We start from the raw sequence: 18720 nt of genomic DNA, 5'->3' as shown, positions 1-18720 counted from the left end.
CGTAGGTGAGGGGCTGCTGTCGACTATTCTGCGTGAATGAGGGAGAGTTTTCGGGCTTCAATAGGGATCGGGAGGCAAGGTGTAGAAGTCAGTCTCAATCGAGGGGGAGGACTGATTTTGAATGATCGGTTGACAAGGTGGCAAAGGTGAGCCCAATGCCAACTGTTTGTCTTGGGTTTGTTTCGAGGAAAGAGGTTTGGGATGCAAAGGTCTGAGCCCGACAAGGAGGCCCCCCCCGAGGTGTCAGGGAACCCCCCCTTAGAGCCCACCAGGGGACCCTCTCCGAGCCCCTAAACGCTGATGCGTGATGGGGGGCTGAGGCGGGGGGCGTGTGTGGCTCCACTCGACTCTGTGCTGTGTACCTTAGCTAGGTAGGTAAGGTAGCCTGACTTACCTCTGACTTGCCTGCCCGTGGTGCTAGGTGTTGTGCTCAGCCCCCACTACACGCGGTACCTACGAGGCATTGACTCAGATAGCAGCCAGGTGTGCTGAGACCCTGCATCTGGTTCGCTCGTGGCGATCGTCACGGCTGTTAGGCGCCCCTCATCCAATGCCTTCTTCCTGAGGTACCTACCTAGGCTACCTTACCTACCTTACCTAAGTAGGTACCTAGGTAGGTACTTGTAGGCATCTCAGGTAGACGCCTGGTGCTGAGTGGGCAAGCTCGTTCCGATACGATCGCCAATCATTTTCTCTCTCAAGCATCAGCTTCCTTACCTTGACGCTTGAAGCAAGATGTAGTCCAGCAGAGAGTGAAGATACAGTCAACGGAGCTCTATGTCGCATTCGCTCCACGCTACACATCTCCATGCACCAGTCCCGATGCTGGTCATGGTGATGGATCCATGCCGTCAGGACCAGGCCAGCCAGGCACCCCAGGGTTTCGATGGTCGGCGGATCGCCATGGGCCGAATCGTTCGACTCGGACCAGCGAGGGTCGTGTTCGATTCAGGCTAACAAGGCCCTCATCCCGATAGCGTCGAGTGCTTCAAAACTTGACCTTTTCCTCCCAACCATGTCGCAGCAATCCCAATTTGGTTGACCATGAGGATCTTGCCTTTTCTGGTTTCTCTTTCCATCCAATGGCAGCACTAGGGAATCCCGACGAGGAGCGCCTCGATGAGCAGGCTCCTTTGCTCGGCTACGAGCGAGCGGGTGACCACCGCACACCAGCGCACCAAGGGCACGAGAAGACGGCCCGCCGGTTGTATCTGTCGCATTTCCTGTCGACATGGAACTCGCGCGTCTTTGAGTTCGGCGCCGTCATCTACCTGGCCACGATCTTTCCAGACACGTTGATGCCCATGTCAGTGTATGCCTTCATCCGTGGGCTTTCCGCCATCGTCTTTGCCCCGGCCATCGGCCAGTTCATAGATACGGGGGATCGCTTGCGCGTGGTACGCATCTCCATTGGTACGTTCTCCGCTCCTTTGCCTCGACCGAATTCTGGTGGCTGACTTTGATGGCACAGTCTTCCAGCGCATCGCCGTGGCCATCTCCTGCGCCGCCTTCTACGTCCTGGTGCTCGGGCTGCCCCTGGGTCGCGCTGGCGAAGCGGGTGTGCTCGTGGTCCTCTCTCTCTTTGCATGCGTCGAAAAGATCTGCTCCATCATGAACATGGTGGCAGTGGAGAAGGATTGGGTCGTCGTCGTGGCAGACGGCGATCAGGATGGCATGATGCAGATGAACTCACAGATGCGTCGCATCGATCTGTTCTGCAAGCTGCTCGGGCCCTTGTTCATTGCCATGATCGAAGGTGTCTCGGTGCAGCTGGCTCTCGTCGTCAACTTTGCCATGAACATTGCGTCCGTGGTGGCCGAGTACTATGCCATAGCACGGGTGTACAATGATGTTCCAGCACTCCGGGAGCCGAAGCAGGCCTCAGGAGGAGAATCGACAGACGCAGGGTCTTCGGGAGACTCGCAAACCCGCCTTGGGTCTTTGCTAGGCTACCTGCCACGCATGGCGAAGCAGTCTTTCGCCGACTTTCGCCTCTACTTTCGCCATCGCGCATTCCTGCCGTCGATCGCGGGCGCCTTTCTCTACCTGACCGTCCTCAACTTTGCCGGCCAGATGATCACGTATCTGCTGTATACCGGATTCACCGCCACGATTATCAGTCTCGCGAGAACGCTGGGTGTGGCGTTCGAGGTCTTGGCCACATGGGCGGCCCCTTGGTTGATGGGACGCATCGGGCCGGTCAGGGCCGGCTTGTGGATGAGCATCGCCCAAGTTACCATGCTCGTCGCAGGCTTTGCCGTCTTTTGGGTCTTCGAGGCTGAGCGACCTCTTCTCTCGACAGCGGGCCTTGTCGGCGGAACGATCTTGAGCCGACTGGGCCTGCGAGGCTTCGACATGTGCACGCAGATTATCGTGCAAGAGGTACGTGCTCTGGCTGTAGTCCGACCGAGGCGTTACGCATCGCCCGCCACTGACACTGTGTGACCAGGATGTCGAGCCCGCGAGTCGCGGCGTGTTTTCCACGGTCGAGGCGGCGTGGCAAAATGCCTTTGAGCTCCTCTCCTACATCGCCACCATCCTCTTCTTCCGCCCGGAGCAGTTCAGGTGGCCGTCTCTGCTCTCCGTCGCCGCCGTTGCATCGGCGAGCGCGACGTACACGGTCTTTGTGTATATTCGCAGAGGTCACTTGCTGCATCTTGATGCGCTGGCCGGGCTCCTGGGCAGCCGAAAGGCGAGGCAGAGGCAGAGGGAGAGGGCGCTTGGTCGCATCATGGCGCGATCTGATCTGTAAACAGGGCCACGTTGTATGTTGCATTACAGGTAGCGAAAGGATTGGATAGACTTGGGCAAGACATATCTCTTGTCAACCGCATGTATGTTGACTGCCACCGTGGGCTGTTGACGATTCTTTGGGCACTACATGTACCTCGGACGGTATCGAAACTTTTTCCTGTTGCCTGTAACCATATAGGTAGGTGCAACTATGAATGGCAAGATGCAAGCTCCAAGCTGCAAGCTGTACAGCGTCGGCGGGTGATGTGGCGTCGCATGGTGGTGCTAGCAAGTACTTCCGTCCAGGCTTACCCATTGCAGCAGGACTTGTACCTTGTGCCCCACCAAGGCGCTGGATGGGCCAGAGAGGTCACAGCAAGCAGTGACAACAGCGGCGACCTGCGTCACACCGGGGAGACTCATGCAGACGTGTCGTGCCTGACTTCAATTCGCCTCTCTCATTTCATCAACGTCTGCTTCTTGCCATCCTCTGGTGTCTGGCATCTTCTTCCACCATCATCCATCGCACCAAGCAGCCAGCCACAGACCTTCCCACGATACGCTCAAGGAGTCATGTCGTCGCTCTTCTAAGAATACGTTGTCTACCCGCAAACACATGCCGACGAAGAGGCATAGCCTCCACCCCCTTTGGAGATTCACCCACATTGCCAAGATGATACCTCGATTACACAAAGTTGCACATGCCCCTTTGACCCTCTTGAACACTTTCGCAATACGAACTGCTCTTCTCGACGCATTCTCGATCCTGCATATCTGAGTGACACCATACACCTACACGCCTACACGCCTGCACGCCTCTACACACACACCGCCAACCAAGGGTCGCAACCATGGCCTCGGGCTCCATCTTCACCTTCGACGCAGACCCCCAGAGGGTGTCGTCGCCGTGGCTGGGACCAGACGATGCGGCCGCCCGAAAGGCCTCGACGCCGGCCCTCCAACAGGCGTCTTCCCACGACCAGCCGCTCGAACCCGTCATGCTGTCCGACTACGGCGTCACCAAGCTGGAGGCCGAGCCGCAGGAGGGCCCCACGGAGTACAAGCTCCATCTGCTGCTGCGCCCCCGCCGCCGGTACAAGTCGATGAGCACCGTGCCCGACTCCAAGCGCGCCGCCGTCGCCGTCAAGATGGAGCCGCGCGGTCTCTCGGCCACGTCGACCGAGTCGCGCCAGATCCGCCTGCAGCAGCTGACGACCCAGCTGCTCTGGCGCCTGCAGCAGTCGTCGCCCTACCACGTTCTCAAGCCGAAGGACCTCGTCGTGCCCAGGCTGCCCGACGACGCCGTCGATCTGCACCAGGCGCTCAAGGTGCAGAGGCCCGTGCTCGGGCTCGAGGAGTCGCGCGGCGCGCTGTATGAGATTGGCGTCTCCGACGACGGGACCCTCGTCGGCCTGACGCAGGATGAGATGGACGAGAGCATCGTCACGCTGCGGGTCATGGCGGCGACCTTGGGCTGCCGAGTCGATGTGCTTCGCCAAGTCATTGTCGGGGAGTGCGAGTGGCCCGAGACGGCGGAGCTCGTTGACAATGGCGCCTCGGTTCCGGCGCAGACGCTCCGACACGGCACGCTGCGTGTTGCCGAGGCGTTCGTCACGCCGGACTTTGGATCTCAAAGCGGGGACGCAGGGTCTCGAAACGGCTTGCCAAAACAGGACGCGGTTGCTGCGTCGGGCATCGACAAGAGCGAGAGCCCGAGCACGAGCCGGTCCGTGACCGATCAACTGCGAGTCACATTGACGGGACCGACGACCTCTGGTAAATCGACGCTGCTGGGCACTCTGTCAACGAGCACAATGGACAACGGCCGCGGCAGGAGCAGGCTCAGCTTGTTCAAGCATCGACACGAAGTCGTCTCCGGCATGACCAGCTCTGTCGCGCAGGAGCTTCTCGGTTACAAGGACGACACGATCGTCAACTACGCGAAAGCCCACGTCGAGTCGTGGCTCGATATTCACTTTGAGTCGGAAAATGGGCGCCTCGTGTTCGTGTCGGACTCGGCCGGCCACCCGCGCTTCCGGCGGACGATTCTGCGAGGCCTCGTCGGCTGGGCACCTCAGTGGACGGTCTTGTGTCTCGCAGCCGACGACCTGGAAACGAACTCGGCCAAGGATGGCATCAGCTCCTCGGCGCAAGATGTGCTGGGATCTGACGGTGCCAATGTCGACCTTGCCAAAGCGCACCTTGAGCTGTGTCTGAAGCTCAAGACGCCTCTTGTCGTAGCCATCACGAAGCTCGACCTCGCCACCAAGACCAGCATTCAGAGAGTCCTGGGCAAGGTATTGACGCTCATCAAGGAAGCTGGACGAATCCCCAAAATCCTGCAGCCTGCGCAGAATGAGCCTCCGAGCCCCTCGGTCCTATCTGCGTCGGACTCGGCCAAGGTGAAGGGTGCCCTCGGTGACTTGGCCCAGGGGGATGACCTCCTCAAGCTGGTGCCAATCGTGTTGACCAGCGCTGTAAGCGGTGCTGGTATCGGCTTGATGCACGCTCTCTTGAAGGAACTTCCTCTACCCCGCGTCCCCACTGCTCATGACTTCATCGGAGAGGCTTTGAACCCCGAGCAGCCCTCATCGGTGTTCCATATTGACGACACGTTCAGCCGCCCTGCTGATTTTGCTTCCATCACGGAGAATGGCTCGCATTCAGACCTGGGAATCGTGGTCTCGGGCTACTTGCGCTTCGGCCATCTTTCCGTAGGCGACACAATCGTGGCGGGGCCGTTTCCGTCAGATGACGATGACTTCAAGGGCAGAACGCCGGAGGAACGTCCGTCGCCCGGCGGCGGCTATGGGCTTTCGATATCGCACCCGTCGTCTGCCGAGCTCGCTAGGGTGGCGATCCGTAACGCCGTCGCCGCATCGACCATCAAAGGCGAATGGCACAACGCCAGGATTGTCAGCATCCGCAACCTGCGTCTCGGAGTGCGGACCCTGTCAGCCGGGCAGGTGGGCACGATCGGTATCCTGCTCGACATGCCGCCGCCGGCCGGCTCATCAGAGGGGAGTCTCGAGCCGCCGGCGCGCGAGGTGCCCCGCATACGCAAGGGCATGGTCCTCGCCGTGCCGCCGCAGCACATGCTCAAGACGGGCATGTCGCTGCAGGCGGCGAGTGGTCTGACGGCCGTGTTCCACGACCTCAACGCCGCGTCGCTCATGATCGGCACGCTCGTCAACGTCTACTGCGGGACCGTCCGGGCGGCGGCGCGTGTGCTGGGCCTGTCTACGCTTCGCGCCCGCGACGGCTTGCACAAGGCCGCGTCCGCGACTGACGAGGTCGAGGAAACATTCGCTGTGGACCAGGACGAGGATGCCATGAGGCCTACGGGCGTGGAGGTTGTGCTGGAGCTGCTGACGAGCCGGGAGTGGATCGAGCTTGGCTCGCAGGTTGTCATTCTCGAGGGCGGGCGCAATGATCGGTCTGGACTGGAGGGCTATGTCGGGAACATTGTAGAGATTGTTGACTGAGCGCGTTGCATCTGCATTGGTTTTTTGTTGGACGTTTCTGTATCATTTTTACTGCACTTTTTTTTCCATCATCATTCGGTCTGATAGCGTTGCGCAACTATACACTATTTTCTTTTCTTTCAAGTTCAAGCCGAATCCTCTGTTGATGTCCCAGCACCTGAATGAGCAGCGGTCCATGCTTTCGCAATGCGCAGTGTCACTTCAAACGAAGGAAAAAGAAAAAGTCATATGTTCAGGATCTATGTACCATTTTGACTCCTGACGCCATACTATGCTCCTGCTGTCGCCCGATTTCTCCCCTCCGTTCCCCCTCGGCGCGCCGCCAGCGTTCCGTCACGCCCGCACGATGCCGAAGAACAGCGTCCACGTCAAGATGAAGCCCGGCAGCCCGCTGAAGATGCCGCCGACCCAAAAGTCAAAAGGCGACCGGAAGTAGCGCACCGTGCTCAGCGGCGGCAGGCCGGCGGCGGTGGACGTGGGGGCGATGCGCAGGACGTAGGTGAGGGTCGTAACGAGGGCGGCCAGGGCAAAGTAGAAGAGGAAGCCGGCGTAGGACTCGAGGCCGAGGATGCCGGCGGCGACGCCGAAGAGGGAGGCTGTGATGTTCTGGAGGTTGGACAGGGACTGCGGCGGCGGGGGGGGGGCTGTCAGTACCTGCGCATGCATGCGGAGACGTGCTCGTGTCTTCGGAGGCGGGGAAGGGCCATGTTTTTACCTTTGTGTTGTGTATGATGGATTCTTGGACGATCGGGGCGATCTGGTAGTCGCGTTCGGACGGCATGGTGGCGGTGCGGACGAGTGACGGGTCGTGGGTGTGGTATGTGTCGTGGCGAGGCGAGATACTCGTGGGTTGAGTTGGATGGCTTGCGCGCACGTCGGACCGAGCTTAGGTTGGAGGACTGGTTATGCTGGCGATGGAAGCTCGTTGCTTCAAGCTGGAAGCCGGAAGCTGTCTACTGTCGTGCTTGCCCCCACTTCTGGTGCTTGCTGTGGGGAAGGCCACTGAATGAGCGCCAGTCACGTGATGACTACATGGAACAAGTCCATCTCCGGCTTGAGGAGGTCCGATGTACATGTCGAAGTCAATCGTCAATGAAAGACGTCTTTTTGGTAACAAAATCGAGTGGATCCCAACTGTTCGCCCGCCGAACTCAATTTGGTGCATGCGAAATGTTGGTCGTGTACTAGTGGACGTCTTTCTATGAGGACCTATGCGCCCACGAAAGGCGCTTCCCTGCCATGTCGTCTCATCACCCACCAGAGACCAGCCGGGCTTGCTGATCTACCCCGCGCGCCCATCGCAGCTTCAGTTCTCCGCACCGCCACAAGAAGGCACATTACCTCAAGTGGTAATGTGCCGTTTTTGCAGCACCAATGAGCCCCAGACAGCTTGGGCGGGCAATTCAGCGAGCATACGAGCGGCAGTCGCTATCGTCACCCCCGTGCCTTTCGAGGCTCTGGCTCATATAAGCTCCAAGCATCCAGTCCATCTGCCCCCTGTGTTCCTTGCTGTATCAGCGTATAGATTTCATCGCCAGTCGATTTCTTTCTCCTGCCTTGTATCATCTCGCCGTGCAAAATGACAGTCGTCAAAACAAACCAGAGCCTCTCGAGCGAGTCTCAACGGCTTTGGTGGAAAGAAGCTACGATTTACCAGATCTACCCGGCGTCTTTCCGAGACAGCAATGGCGATGGTCTCGGTGATATCCCTGGCGTAATCGAAAAGCTGGATTACCTTCAGAGTCTGGGGGTTGACGCTGTGTGGCTTTGTCCCAGTATGTTCCTGCATCCACTCGTTCCGAAACTCAAGGAGGCTTCAGCATCACCTGGATGCTCAGAAATCTGACTTGTGTGATCTCAGTCTTCGCCTCACCCCAGATCGACATGGGGTACGATATTTCAGACTACCGCGCCATTCACCCGCCCTACGGAACTGTCGAGGACGTTGAGAAGCTCATCGCCGGCTTACATGACCGCAACATGAAGCTCATCCTCGACCTCGTCGTCAACCACTCATCTGATCAGGTCGGAACCCCTGCCTGACACCCGTCAACACTGATGTCGATGCTGACTTAATTCAGCATGAATGGTTTCAAAAGTCAAAGTCGTCGGTGGACAACCCCTGGAGGGATTGGTACATCTGGCGAAAGCCTCGATACGATGCTGCTGGCAACAGGCAACCCCCCAACAACTGGGCAGCCGCCTTTGGAGGTCAGTCACCCTCCCAAATTTTGCTTGGATATCAATTCTGACGTGCCGACTCGACAGGCAGCGCTTGGTCTTACGATGAGACGACGGACGAGTACTATCTGCATTTGTTCGCTCCCCAGCAGCCGGACCTGAACTGGGACAACCCCTCGGTCGTCAGCGAAGTGCACGAAATCATGGACTTTTGGCTGAAGAAAGGCGCCGATGGCTTTCGCATGGACGTCATCAACTTCATCTCCAAGGAGCCCGGTCTGCCAGATGCCCCCGTCACCCGACCTGAGCAGCCGTACCAGGATGCAACGGCGCTGTTCTGCAACGGCCCGAGGCTCCACGAGCATCTTCGAGGGCTGAGGACGCTTCTGGATAAGTACAATGCCTTCAGCGTCGGTGAGATGCCTGGCGTCAAGGATGACGATCAGGTCGGCAAGATCGTCGCATCGGACCGCAAGGAGCTCCACACCATCTTCCAGTTTGACATGTAAGTGTGCCCACCCGGCTTGGAGGTCTCGGCGTTTTAACATGAGTCTGCACAGCGTCGACATGGACATTGGATCTGGTGGCAAGTTTTCCCGCCACGACTGGACTTTGCCGGATTTCAAGGCCATCATCAACAGGTGGCAGACATTTGCCCGAAGGGTAGGTGGCTGGAACGCCATGTTCCTGGAAAACCACGATCAGGCTCGCTCAGTATCCCGCTTCACACGTCACCGGCTTGAGCACAGAGAGTTGGCGGCAAAGATGCTGGCAACATTGCTGTGCACGCTCGGAGGTACCCTGTTCGTCTACCAGGGGCAAGAGCTCGGTATGGGAAGCCTGCCCAAGACCTGGGGAATCGAAGAGTACAAAGACATTGAGACGCAGAATGCGTACCGAGAGTATGTTGAGATGACACCGCGACACCCAATGCATACACACGTACACTGACTTGTTGTGCAGAGCTATCGAAAGGCTGGCTGGTGACGAGAAGGGAATTCAAGAACTGTGGACAGAGATCCATCTGAAGGCTAGAGACCATGCTCGTTCTCCCGTCCAGGTATGTTGATATCGACCTGATCATAAAAAGGCCTGCTAATCACCAATCAACAGTGGACCGCTTCGGAGAATGCAGGCTTCTCGACTGGCACGCCATGGATGAGAGTAAACGATGATTACACTCAATGGAACGCCAAGGCAGAGGAGAGCAACGCGAACAGCGTGCTTCATCACTGGCGTGCCGGGTTGAAAATTCGCAAGCAGCACCGGGACCTTCTTGTTTACGGTGCTTTCGAGATGCATGACCCTGAGAACCTGTCTGTGCTGAGCTACACTCGGACCGCTGACAAGGGTGAGGATCAGGCCTTGGTCGTGCTCAACTTCACAGATGAGCCTTGCACCTGGACTGTACCTGCTGAGAAGAGAAGTCTTCTTGTGGAGGAGAACGTGGTTCTATCGACATATGGGACTCGGGCGGCATCGGGCTTCTCTCTCGGCTCCGATGGGCAGCTGGAATTGCGCCCATTCGAGGCACTTGCTTTTGTTGGAGCCTAGAGCTGCACGAAAGCAAGACTTCCAATAAGAATGAGCATGCCAAGAAATAGCCAGCAGTCGACCTGCCCCTGGCATTTGGGTTCCCACGTGGTAAATCCAAGACCCCAAGCCACTGCACATGCTCCGGAACCTTTACCTTCGATGGACCCCAACCTCAAGCGTCGCATAACGAGTCCTCACTTGGCAGTGAATCGCAGCGCTGCCTTTTATCGAGAACTTGATGTAGTCAAGGAACGCGCTCTCCACGCCTTCCGTGCCCCATGCCCGAAGCGCGGTTGCCGGGCGGACCCTCCTTTGGCACTATCAGTCGAACCGTAGATCTTCCTAACGGTTGTATTAGAGGTTCTGCCAAATTGGTAACTGGTGGAGGAATAGAGACTGTCCAATTACAAGGCCGAATACTACGATCTAGCTGAAATTGGTCAGTTCCTGGTTGATAAGTATCAGATCGTAGGCAAGCTGACCTGTCATCGGGTTCAAAATACCAGCATGTTGTAATGTAGAATGGTCGTACTGGCAACGGCTTGTTGGTGACGGTAAATATTTCAGTACATGCGTACGGTCAATTACACGGTTGATCAGACTACCCGTCCGCCGCTTGCTCGAGGAGTTTCTTGAAGGCGCAAAAGATTACTCTAGCAGTGGTTGGGATGACTCCATGAACTTCCCCTTTGGACACATTATCACGGAAAGGGGTCGTGCTCGCGAATTCCAAGGCATACTCCATCCACCTCAATGCCATCAACGTGAACAAATGCCTCTCCACTGGACCCCCCGAAGCGCAAGAGATCACCACCGTTAGCAAGTCTCGTGTCCATTGGTTGCCAGCCAAGTGCTTGCGGGCCGTTGAACGGGTCCGTGGCAAACGCGAGGATGTGGTCCTGCATCGAATGGCTAACCTCAATCTGCAACTCGGTCGCGTTCGCAATGTGATCTAGCAGTCCATAGGTACCAAAGATCAGTGGCGTCTCGCTGTTGTGGTACGCACCAAGCCAGTCGTATGCATTGAGGTTGGGAAACTCGGCCGCGTACTGGAACCGGAAGACGGGCACATCGGGACCGAGGCGGTTTCGGTAGGCCGTCGCGTTCAGTCCGGCACATGTTGCGAACCAAAGGTTCCAGTCATTGACCTCGTCCTGGTCGACACCGCCTTCAAGGTCCTCTTTGGGCCAAGGCACCAGTGACGTGAACTCGTTGGACGTGAAAGAGATCAAGGCGGGCCGGCGCGCGATCTTGCCCTGCTCGGACCTGGCCGTGTAGTTGGAAAAGATGACACGATCATCAACTATCGGGCCAAATCCCAGCGTGGGCCTCTCCATACGGTCGCCATACTGTCCGATAAAGTTGGAGATCTGCACCATCGACACCTGGCGCATGCAGTCCAGCTCTGCTTTACCGTCCTCGTCGTCGCAGTCAACGCCGCAGGGCGCCTCGCACCCGACGTTTTGCGCTACAAAGCTAAAGTTAGAATACGAAGGCTCCGCGCCCGCGAAGCTGAAGGCCGTGCCCGACTCCATGTAGTAGGATTGGGCAATGGGGTCCTCGTGATAGGCGTAGGCATGAATGTCGGCGGATATGGCTCCAGCCGAGCGGCCCCACTGCATGATGCGTTCGGGGTCGCCGCCGAAAGCCGCGATGTTGTCGTGGACCCATTCCAGCGCTGCACGCTGGTCGAGAATGCCCAGGTTCTGTTCGCCGCCGGCCAGACCACGGGCTCCAGGGAAGCCGAATATGTTTATGCGGTAGTTGACGCTGACGACAATGTGAGAGCGCGACCGCTCGACCCACGACGTTGGTATTTGCCAAGGGAGGTTGACGCCGCCGATATAAAAGCCACCACCGGTCATGAAAAAGAGAACAGGAAAGCCCCCTTCCGGGACTTCGCCCGTCGGCGTCCACACGGCCAGGTGCAAGCAGTCCTCGGATGTGGCCTCGCCCACCAGCCCGGATGTGTCGTTCTGAGCGCCGTTGTAGACCAAGTTCCCCTTGGTCAGTGGCAGGTTCCACATGGACTCGAGTGCTGTCACAAACTGTGGGCACGACGGCGGATACTTGGTCGCATAGCGGTGTTCGTCTGGTGACGAGGAGAGCTTCTGTGGAGGCAGCCAGCGGCGTGACCCGACGGGAGGCTCGGCGAACGGAATCGCGCGGAACTGACGCGTGTTGGGGAATTCAGGGTCGATCAGGCCAGTGAAAGTACCAGTAGACGTGCGAACCGTGAGGTCTGTGGTGCCTGGTGAGTCTGGGCATTTCGATGCCTGGCAGCCCAGACCGTTGGCTACGAACACGAAGACGGAAAAGAAGGCAATTCTCATTTTGGGCAACAATTGCGAGGATATATCGAGGCACACCTGGGGAAAATTCTAGCTCGCATGACTACTGCTTGAGCCTGGTTTATGTAGGTTTGTCTATCTGCTGTTCGTGGACAGGACAACCCACCCCCCACGCTTAGACGTCTCTGCTGTCCTGTGATGCTTGAGGCGATCCATAGCGGCTTGGCGGGTATGGCCTGTCTGTACTGTGCAACAGCCAAACATCGCTGATAATCCCTCCATAGTACATCATGCAATCAGCGAAGGGCCCCAGTGTAATGGGGGCATACCAGGATAACGATTCGAACGATTCAAACCGGGCTGGGCTTTTAGATTCGAGGCCCTTTGAGAGTTGCGATCGATACGCGTAAGTTGGAGAAATGACGATGATTGCAGGGTAAAACGATCCAACCAAGTTCTGTAAGGGAAGCTCAGGGATCCGCTTAAAAGCGTAAGGATTAGGACTTGCATGTCCAGAATCCGACCTTCCTTTTTTGTATAAGCTGAGAAATCATTCTGTGGAATGGTTCCGAACGAATGCTTCTTTCTTCTTTCAGCGTACACAAGTAAACACGTAACATTGACGACGAAAGACCATGCACTTGCTGCATTTTCCGCATTCGCGACCACAAGAAGGCTTCTATGTTATGCCCCATGGTTGACTTGAAAACTTTGCCGTATGTTCCCATATGAAAAGGACATGTCAACCTCTTTCTAGACTTTGTAGCGAAAGGGACCCAATGCAGATAAATCTGGGAGGTACCCTTATGTCAAGGCTCTCGGGCCCCGTTCTATGAACTGATATATCAAACAGCAGCCTTGGGCGGGATAGGGAGGACACGACTCGGATGAAAATCCCTCTCCAGAACCTGCGCGGCAGCAAGTGAGGCCTCAGCCATTGATTGAGTTCTCTTTTGATCACTCTCGGAGAACTCAGGCCCAAAGACTGCCTTTCCCTCAATGCAACTAAGAAGAGCATCGCGGCGGGGGTGTGGAACGATAATGTCGTCCATCCACCTCGTAATTTTGGACTTGCTGAAGGCCTGAATTGCCCCCATCATAGCCATTCGTCCACCGAATTCGTAGCTTTTCAGCACGGCATCAATCCCTTCTGTCTGGAGCCATGAGTGGACTAGACCGGACCGCGGGAAGATATTGAAGACGGCCCAGTGAAGACCAAGGAGAAGCACCAAGGCAACGCCATCCCAGCCTTTCTGGCCGGCGACAAATGTCATGGCTATCAGCTGAACAAGGTTCGCAAACCAGAACCAGGAGGCAGCCATTTCCACGCCCTTGCCGGAAGGTACGAGGAACATGGGCTTGTTGAGTAACGTATCGACAATACCGCGGTCCCCGATCAATAGGTTCCACTCTGTCGCATTTTGGTGGGATGCTACAAGCATGCAGGCGTCGTGTGCCTCGTTGTTGCTGAGATAACCCGGCGGACGCTGGATCTTGATATTCCAGGCGACTGCTTGAGACAAAGCCGAGCTGACGACAACGGCCGCCGTTCCATAGGCGCCGATGAGCCCAAGAAATGCGGACAAGCCCAGAAGAGCTATGAAAGATAGAATGCGAAACCAGGTCCGGTCTCCCAACTTGATGCAGATGCCCAGTAGAGTCCGGGCGCTCGACTTCCTTCGGAAATAGAAAACATTGAGGACCTGATAGCGCCTCTGAGGTATCTTGTTTGGTGTGACAGGATCTACGGTCCTGAAGCGGCTCATATGTGACGTGGATGACGCTGTTCTGGAAGAAGAACTCTTGTCGTTCAAGGACTCTGACCCTGTCTGTGCCTTCGCCTCTACTGGCATCGCCGCAAGCTTTTCGGGCATGACCTCGCGCCTCTCCTTTGAGCGTCCTAGAAAATATCGCATGACCGCTGCGCTCGCAGCTCCGTTCGCACAGGGAAACACGCTGCCCCATGAAACGTCCCATACCGTTGTACTGGAACCGCCTCGGGTGCTTGCATAGTCGAGAAATCGCGTGCCATTTCGGAGCAATCTTGAATAGCCAGAGAATATGCCGAGCTTGGGAAACAGACCAACAGGCAGTGCTGCCATCAAGGCGACATCGCCAGTGGTGAGATAGTCATCGCGCTGATTTGCAAGATGGGTGACGAGAGGCAAAATCGCGCCCCATTCAGCGACGATATTCGGTAGAGGGGGTCCAGGGAGGTGCGACGGAATGTTGAGCGATCCTAAGCTGGCTTGTTCAGGCGAGGAAAAAAGGGCGGAAGGCATGACAAGATGCCGTGCTTGAAATGACGGTGAGGAAGCTGTCGGTAGTCGTGAACGAGGAGTCCCAATAGCACCCACCGATGCTGTTATGTACTCGTCTTACAGTCAGATTTTCCGATCGAGAGAAACAGACCTTAGGCGGCCTTGTTCGTTTTCAGGAGATCAGTGATGGCTGTGTCAGATATGTAGAAAGTCGCTTCCAAGACCTCTGAATGGGCCCCCTGTCAAGGCTGACAGAATGTTCAAGGGGCACGACCCAGTGAATGCGCATCCCAGATGCCGCTCCGCCACAGCTTGCATGCATGATCAAAAACTCACGCACTCACTCACAGCCTCGGATGACAATTGAGGCGACGAGAGGCTGTGCAATGACCAATGGGTCGTGAAGGGGACTTTGGTACTGTTTTTCATGCAGCTGGCCCCGCATATTCCACGGATCCTTCGTCTCCTATCACATCTCATGATGCTGGGTCGTCTTACGCGACCACGCACGTAGAACCACGTGTGGAATTTATTTTACGTTTGACCTCCCTGCGCAAGAGTCATTATTTCCATTTACAAGTCAAACTTTCTTGCTCTCTTTAACTAGTTTTGGACTCCGCTCATCAAGATCACAAACTCGGCATGGACCCTGACCATGGTATGATTGGGGGCTTGTACCCAGACGCAGATCGTGTCCGATCCATCCTGTCCGAGGAGTATTCTCACTACCAAACCAGCGACTTGACGGATCGCTTCTTCAGATGGGAAGATTTTCATACAACAAACTTGACTATACCCGTGACAGAAGAGGGCAAACCCCCTCAGGTGGTTCTAAAGTACTACAGCGCCGCAGAGCGAGATTCGTTGATTCGGGGTAAATGCCAGGAACTGTACGATGCGACAGCCAGCCCTGTGGGCCACGTTGAAAGGCTGGATCAACATCTTTCTAGCTATATCCAGTGCGCATGGCGTCCCCAATTTTGTTTGGACGATTTCGCGAGCAGGGTTGTCGCAGTCTTGCAGCGGCTACCAAGCGAGACCACTACGCTCCCAGATAACTTGGACAACGTTCCCCGACCATATTTCAGCGACGAGAACAAGCTATCGCAGTCTCTTCATGTCAATCGATGCATTCCTAGGAACGTCATCCGATTTGCGGCATACCAAGTCATGGTCCAGGCCCAGGAAGGATTCACAGATAGAGAGCTCCAGGATGCACTCAACGGAACAGGCGAACTTATACACACCTGCGTCACGTTGGAGGGAGACGGGGTGGGAGATCCGGTTATCTGGATCGTTGTAAGGGCGTACCTCTGGTCATTCTGGCAGCGTGCGAGGTTGCTGTACCTCAGTTGCTTTCTCTTGCAGTCCATGAACCGAGGATTTGACCATGATTCCGAGAGCGCCTACTGGAGTAGGAACTTCCAGGTTTCTCCTGGCCTGTCACTGCGGGCATTCACTGAAGAGACTGCGACGCTGAAGAAGCGACCCAACATGTGTGGATGGATGTTTGAGCTTCTTCGTGGCGACCCAAAATGCACCGGCCTGGACTTCGACCTCCTTCATCATCGCTTCAGCGAGGCCTTCAGAGACAAGACACCCCGGTGTCGCGCCGATCGGGAGGCAGCTTGCTCCGGTAATACTTGGCGAGATTGCCTTCGTTTCGACCGTACAGAGTCAGCAAACCAGACGGCGCACGATCAGACAACACAACACACTCCTGACAATGAAGAAGGACTCGTATGGAATGAAACATCATACCTCAGTGTTGACGGCGCTCGGGCTGTCTCTATTGAGCTTACTGATCAAGAGTTGAAGTATTGCGAAGCATCAAATCGAACCATGGCTATATCGCATGTCTGGAGCCATGGTCAGGGCGGCCGTCCAGACGTCGGCATCCACAGATGTCTTCATGATCGATACGTGAGGCTAGCCAAATCTCTCGGATGCGACAGCTACTGGATCGATTCGGCGTGCATGTGAGTAACCCGAGGAAGTTTGGTGTTTCGCGTCTTTCCTTGTTTCTTTTCTCGGTCTGGAAACTTCACAGCCCTGTTGGTTGTCGTGGCTGATGCGCGTGTTCCAGTCCTTCTGATGATGAGCTGAGGCGAGAAGCCATTCGCTACATCAATGATGTCTTCTACAAAAGCAAGTGCGTCTTGGTTTGCGACAAGGATGTTATGGATCTTGACGCAAGTGACCTGACGACAGCACGCCAAGAAAGCCTCGTAGCAGCTGTCCTGTTCTGTGACTGGAACATAAGGGCGTGGACTATGCTCGAAGCTCTGAAGGGTCGTGGTCATATCAGTATTCTGTGCAAGGATAATCGCATCATCGAATTTGGAGATGTTCTGAGGCACGTGTGCGATTACGGCCGGATCGATCTCGCAGTATTCTCTCTCCTGCTCCCGCACACTATTCCGTGGCGGAAGGAAGGCATGCAGAAGCTCAAGTCAGATGTCTTTGCCAATGACATACACCTGGAGATTGTGGGTTCCTGGCTGAGTCACAGGCCTGCGAGTCGCAAGTATGATGACGTTGTCATCTGGAGTTTGTGCTTGGGCCAGCAAAGCCAGAGAGCGAGGCACCCGGATCAATTGTGGGAGAAGCAAAGCCAGGTCCGTACGGGTTTCCTGATGTCCAGCGCCCCAAGACTGTCGACACCCGGCAGGAGCTGGGCTCCCAGCACAACGTTCGCCTTTTCCGACGACGTGAATGAGAATATCAAGGGCGTCCACCGTCCCTTTGACAGCAGTTTCACAGCCATCGCCACAGTTGAACCGGAGGGGATTTGGGCCAGGTGGTGGGTGCACGAAATCGAACAAGGCCGTCTATCCAAGCTGCTGGGTTACTACAAAGACAGCGTCGCGACAGAAAGAGAGCGTAGAACGAGGCGAGAACTGGGTCATGTCCGCAAGGTGCTCAATCTTCACGGCAGTTACCTTGCCCTATTGAGGCCGATGTACCTCAGCGTTGGCACTCGTTTTGACGGTGTCCAACAAACACAGAGCTACGCGAAGTCAGGCGTTTTGCTAGCTGTGTGTGAGTCTGAAAAGAAGGAGGAGAAGGCAGAGCCAGGCAACTATCGGTTGAGAAACACGCCGTCGTGGAAGTGGATCTGGCGAGGTGTCTATGAGTGGCCATCTGATGTTGACCTACCAGAGTTCACTTTGCACCATGGGCTGTGGATTGCCTAAATGTCGGTTGCTATTTATGAGGCCACGTCTTGACTGAACAGAACTTTCAATTAACATACTACATGTTCGCGATATCCAGTAACCCGAATTCTTGTCCAAGTCTAGTAATCATTCCGATGGAGAGAATGGGGCCGTCATAAAGGCAGTGCATGAAAGAGGTCATTGGTCAGCACGATATCTTTGGCGGAATATGCCCCTGTTCACATTCAAAATTCGTCGATAGCGGATAATGGGAACTGAGCCTCGCTTCCAGGGCGTGGGCGTATCTACGAAGACAAGTAACCAAGAGATTTCGACGCCTAGCTGGGGGTTCAAGGTAATCGATATGAATATACAAGAGCTGCGCATAGCCCTCCTACCTGTGGAGGGGACGATTACAGACTAATTCCTGTGACATATCTAGCAACCGACTGCGAAAAGTGCCTGCGGAAGACCTCTTCACTCTGCCCTCCCCGTCACCACCAGGCCAAAGCCAAGCGCCACTAAGTAGGTCTCTCGAGTACCTGCAGATAGACACTATCGCATACTTAATGATAACTTATCCCATTCTCCAATGAGATACCCTGTCATTTTACGAACACATGACTTTAGGTTCAGGGTGTCTTTCCGCTCAAGTGACAACTCCCGATGCCAGTCAGCTCATCGATGTGTGAATCATCTCCTGGGCTTGGTCCTGGACTTCTGAAACTTCTGTCTGGAATCGCACATATTTTGGGCAGCAGTATTCCATCGCAATCGATCGGAACTATCAGAATTTAAGGAGGCAGCAAGGAAGTAGAAGGTATACTCATTGCCACGAGTCTACTTGCATGCTCGACCGTAGCCTGCGTGCGGCAAGCACAGCCAACTACCTATGGAAAAGGAGGCTATCGGCGGCAGGACCGTTTCGGAATAGATCGACTAAGAGAAGCAGGGTCAATCATAATGTATGCTGTGAGTTTGCGAGTAGGGAAAGAGGAACGCAGGTTCTATTTAGAATGACCCCAGGTCAAACATTGTTATCATCGCCATCACTACTTTCCTCAAGGTAGCTGCG

The 18720-nt window shown here is 55.8% G+C and overlaps 7 protein-coding genes across 7 annotated transcripts; 4 read left to right on the top strand and 3 right to left on the bottom strand.

Moving 5' to 3' along the window:
* Positions 1–1082: 1082 nt before the first annotated feature.
* D7B24_008807 (uncharacterized protein) lies at positions 1083–2752 on the top strand (the record flags this gene model as incomplete). The annotated part of the gene is made up of 3 exons (XM_028642890.1): positions 1083–1413; positions 1472–2382; positions 2450–2752. The coding sequence occupies 3 exons, from the start codon at positions 1083–1085 to the stop codon at positions 2750–2752; spliced, it is 1545 nt and encodes a 514-aa protein (XP_028493444.1).
* An 832-nt stretch (positions 2753–3584) lies between these two features.
* On the top strand, positions 3585–6218 carry D7B24_008806 (uncharacterized protein; the record flags this gene model as incomplete). The annotated part of the gene is made up of 1 exon (XM_028642889.1): positions 3585–6218. One exon carries the CDS (start codon positions 3585–3587, stop codon positions 6216–6218), a length of 2634 nt encoding a protein of 877 aa, XP_028493443.1.
* A 333-nt stretch (positions 6219–6551) lies between these two features.
* Positions 6552–6999, bottom strand: D7B24_008805 (uncharacterized protein; the record flags this gene model as incomplete). Its single annotated transcript, XM_028642888.1, has 2 exons — positions 6552–6842; positions 6934–6999. The coding sequence occupies 2 exons, from the start codon at positions 6997–6999 to the stop codon at positions 6552–6554; spliced, it is 357 nt and encodes a 118-aa protein (XP_028493442.1).
* A 798-nt stretch (positions 7000–7797) lies between these two features.
* D7B24_008804 (uncharacterized protein) lies at positions 7798–9953 on the top strand (the record flags this gene model as incomplete). The annotated part of the gene is made up of 7 exons (XM_028642887.1): positions 7798–7993; positions 8080–8243; positions 8300–8429; positions 8487–8904; positions 8960–9301; positions 9363–9459; positions 9513–9953. The coding sequence occupies 7 exons, from the start codon at positions 7798–7800 to the stop codon at positions 9951–9953; spliced, it is 1788 nt and encodes a 595-aa protein (XP_028493441.1).
* A 683-nt stretch (positions 9954–10636) lies between these two features.
* Positions 10637–12268, bottom strand: D7B24_008803 (uncharacterized protein; the record flags this gene model as incomplete). Its single annotated transcript, XM_028642886.1, has 1 exon — positions 10637–12268. The coding sequence occupies one exon, from the start codon at positions 12266–12268 to the stop codon at positions 10637–10639; it is 1632 nt and encodes a 543-aa protein (XP_028493440.1).
* An 803-nt stretch (positions 12269–13071) lies between these two features.
* D7B24_008802 (uncharacterized protein) lies at positions 13072–13992 on the bottom strand (the record flags this gene model as incomplete). Its single annotated transcript, XM_028642885.1, has 1 exon — positions 13072–13992. The coding sequence occupies one exon, from the start codon at positions 13990–13992 to the stop codon at positions 13072–13074; it is 921 nt and encodes a 306-aa protein (XP_028493439.1).
* Positions 13993–15129: 1137 nt separating this feature from the next.
* Positions 15130–17684, top strand: D7B24_008801 (uncharacterized protein; the record flags this gene model as incomplete). Its single annotated transcript, XM_028642884.1, has 2 exons — positions 15130–16466; positions 16574–17684. The coding sequence occupies 2 exons, from the start codon at positions 15130–15132 to the stop codon at positions 17682–17684; spliced, it is 2448 nt and encodes an 815-aa protein (XP_028493438.1).
* Positions 17685–18720: the final 1036 nt, after the last annotated feature.

This window comes from Verticillium nonalfalfae (assembly GCF_003724135.2).
Source record: "Verticillium nonalfalfae strain VnAa140/NRRL 66861 chromosome Unknown scaffold_81, whole genome shotgun sequence".
In the NCBI taxonomy this organism is placed as follows: domain Eukaryota; kingdom Fungi; phylum Ascomycota; class Sordariomycetes; order Glomerellales; family Plectosphaerellaceae; genus Verticillium; species Verticillium nonalfalfae.
Note: the sequence above shows the minus strand (reverse complement) of the source record. Positions and strands in the feature narration are given on the sequence as shown.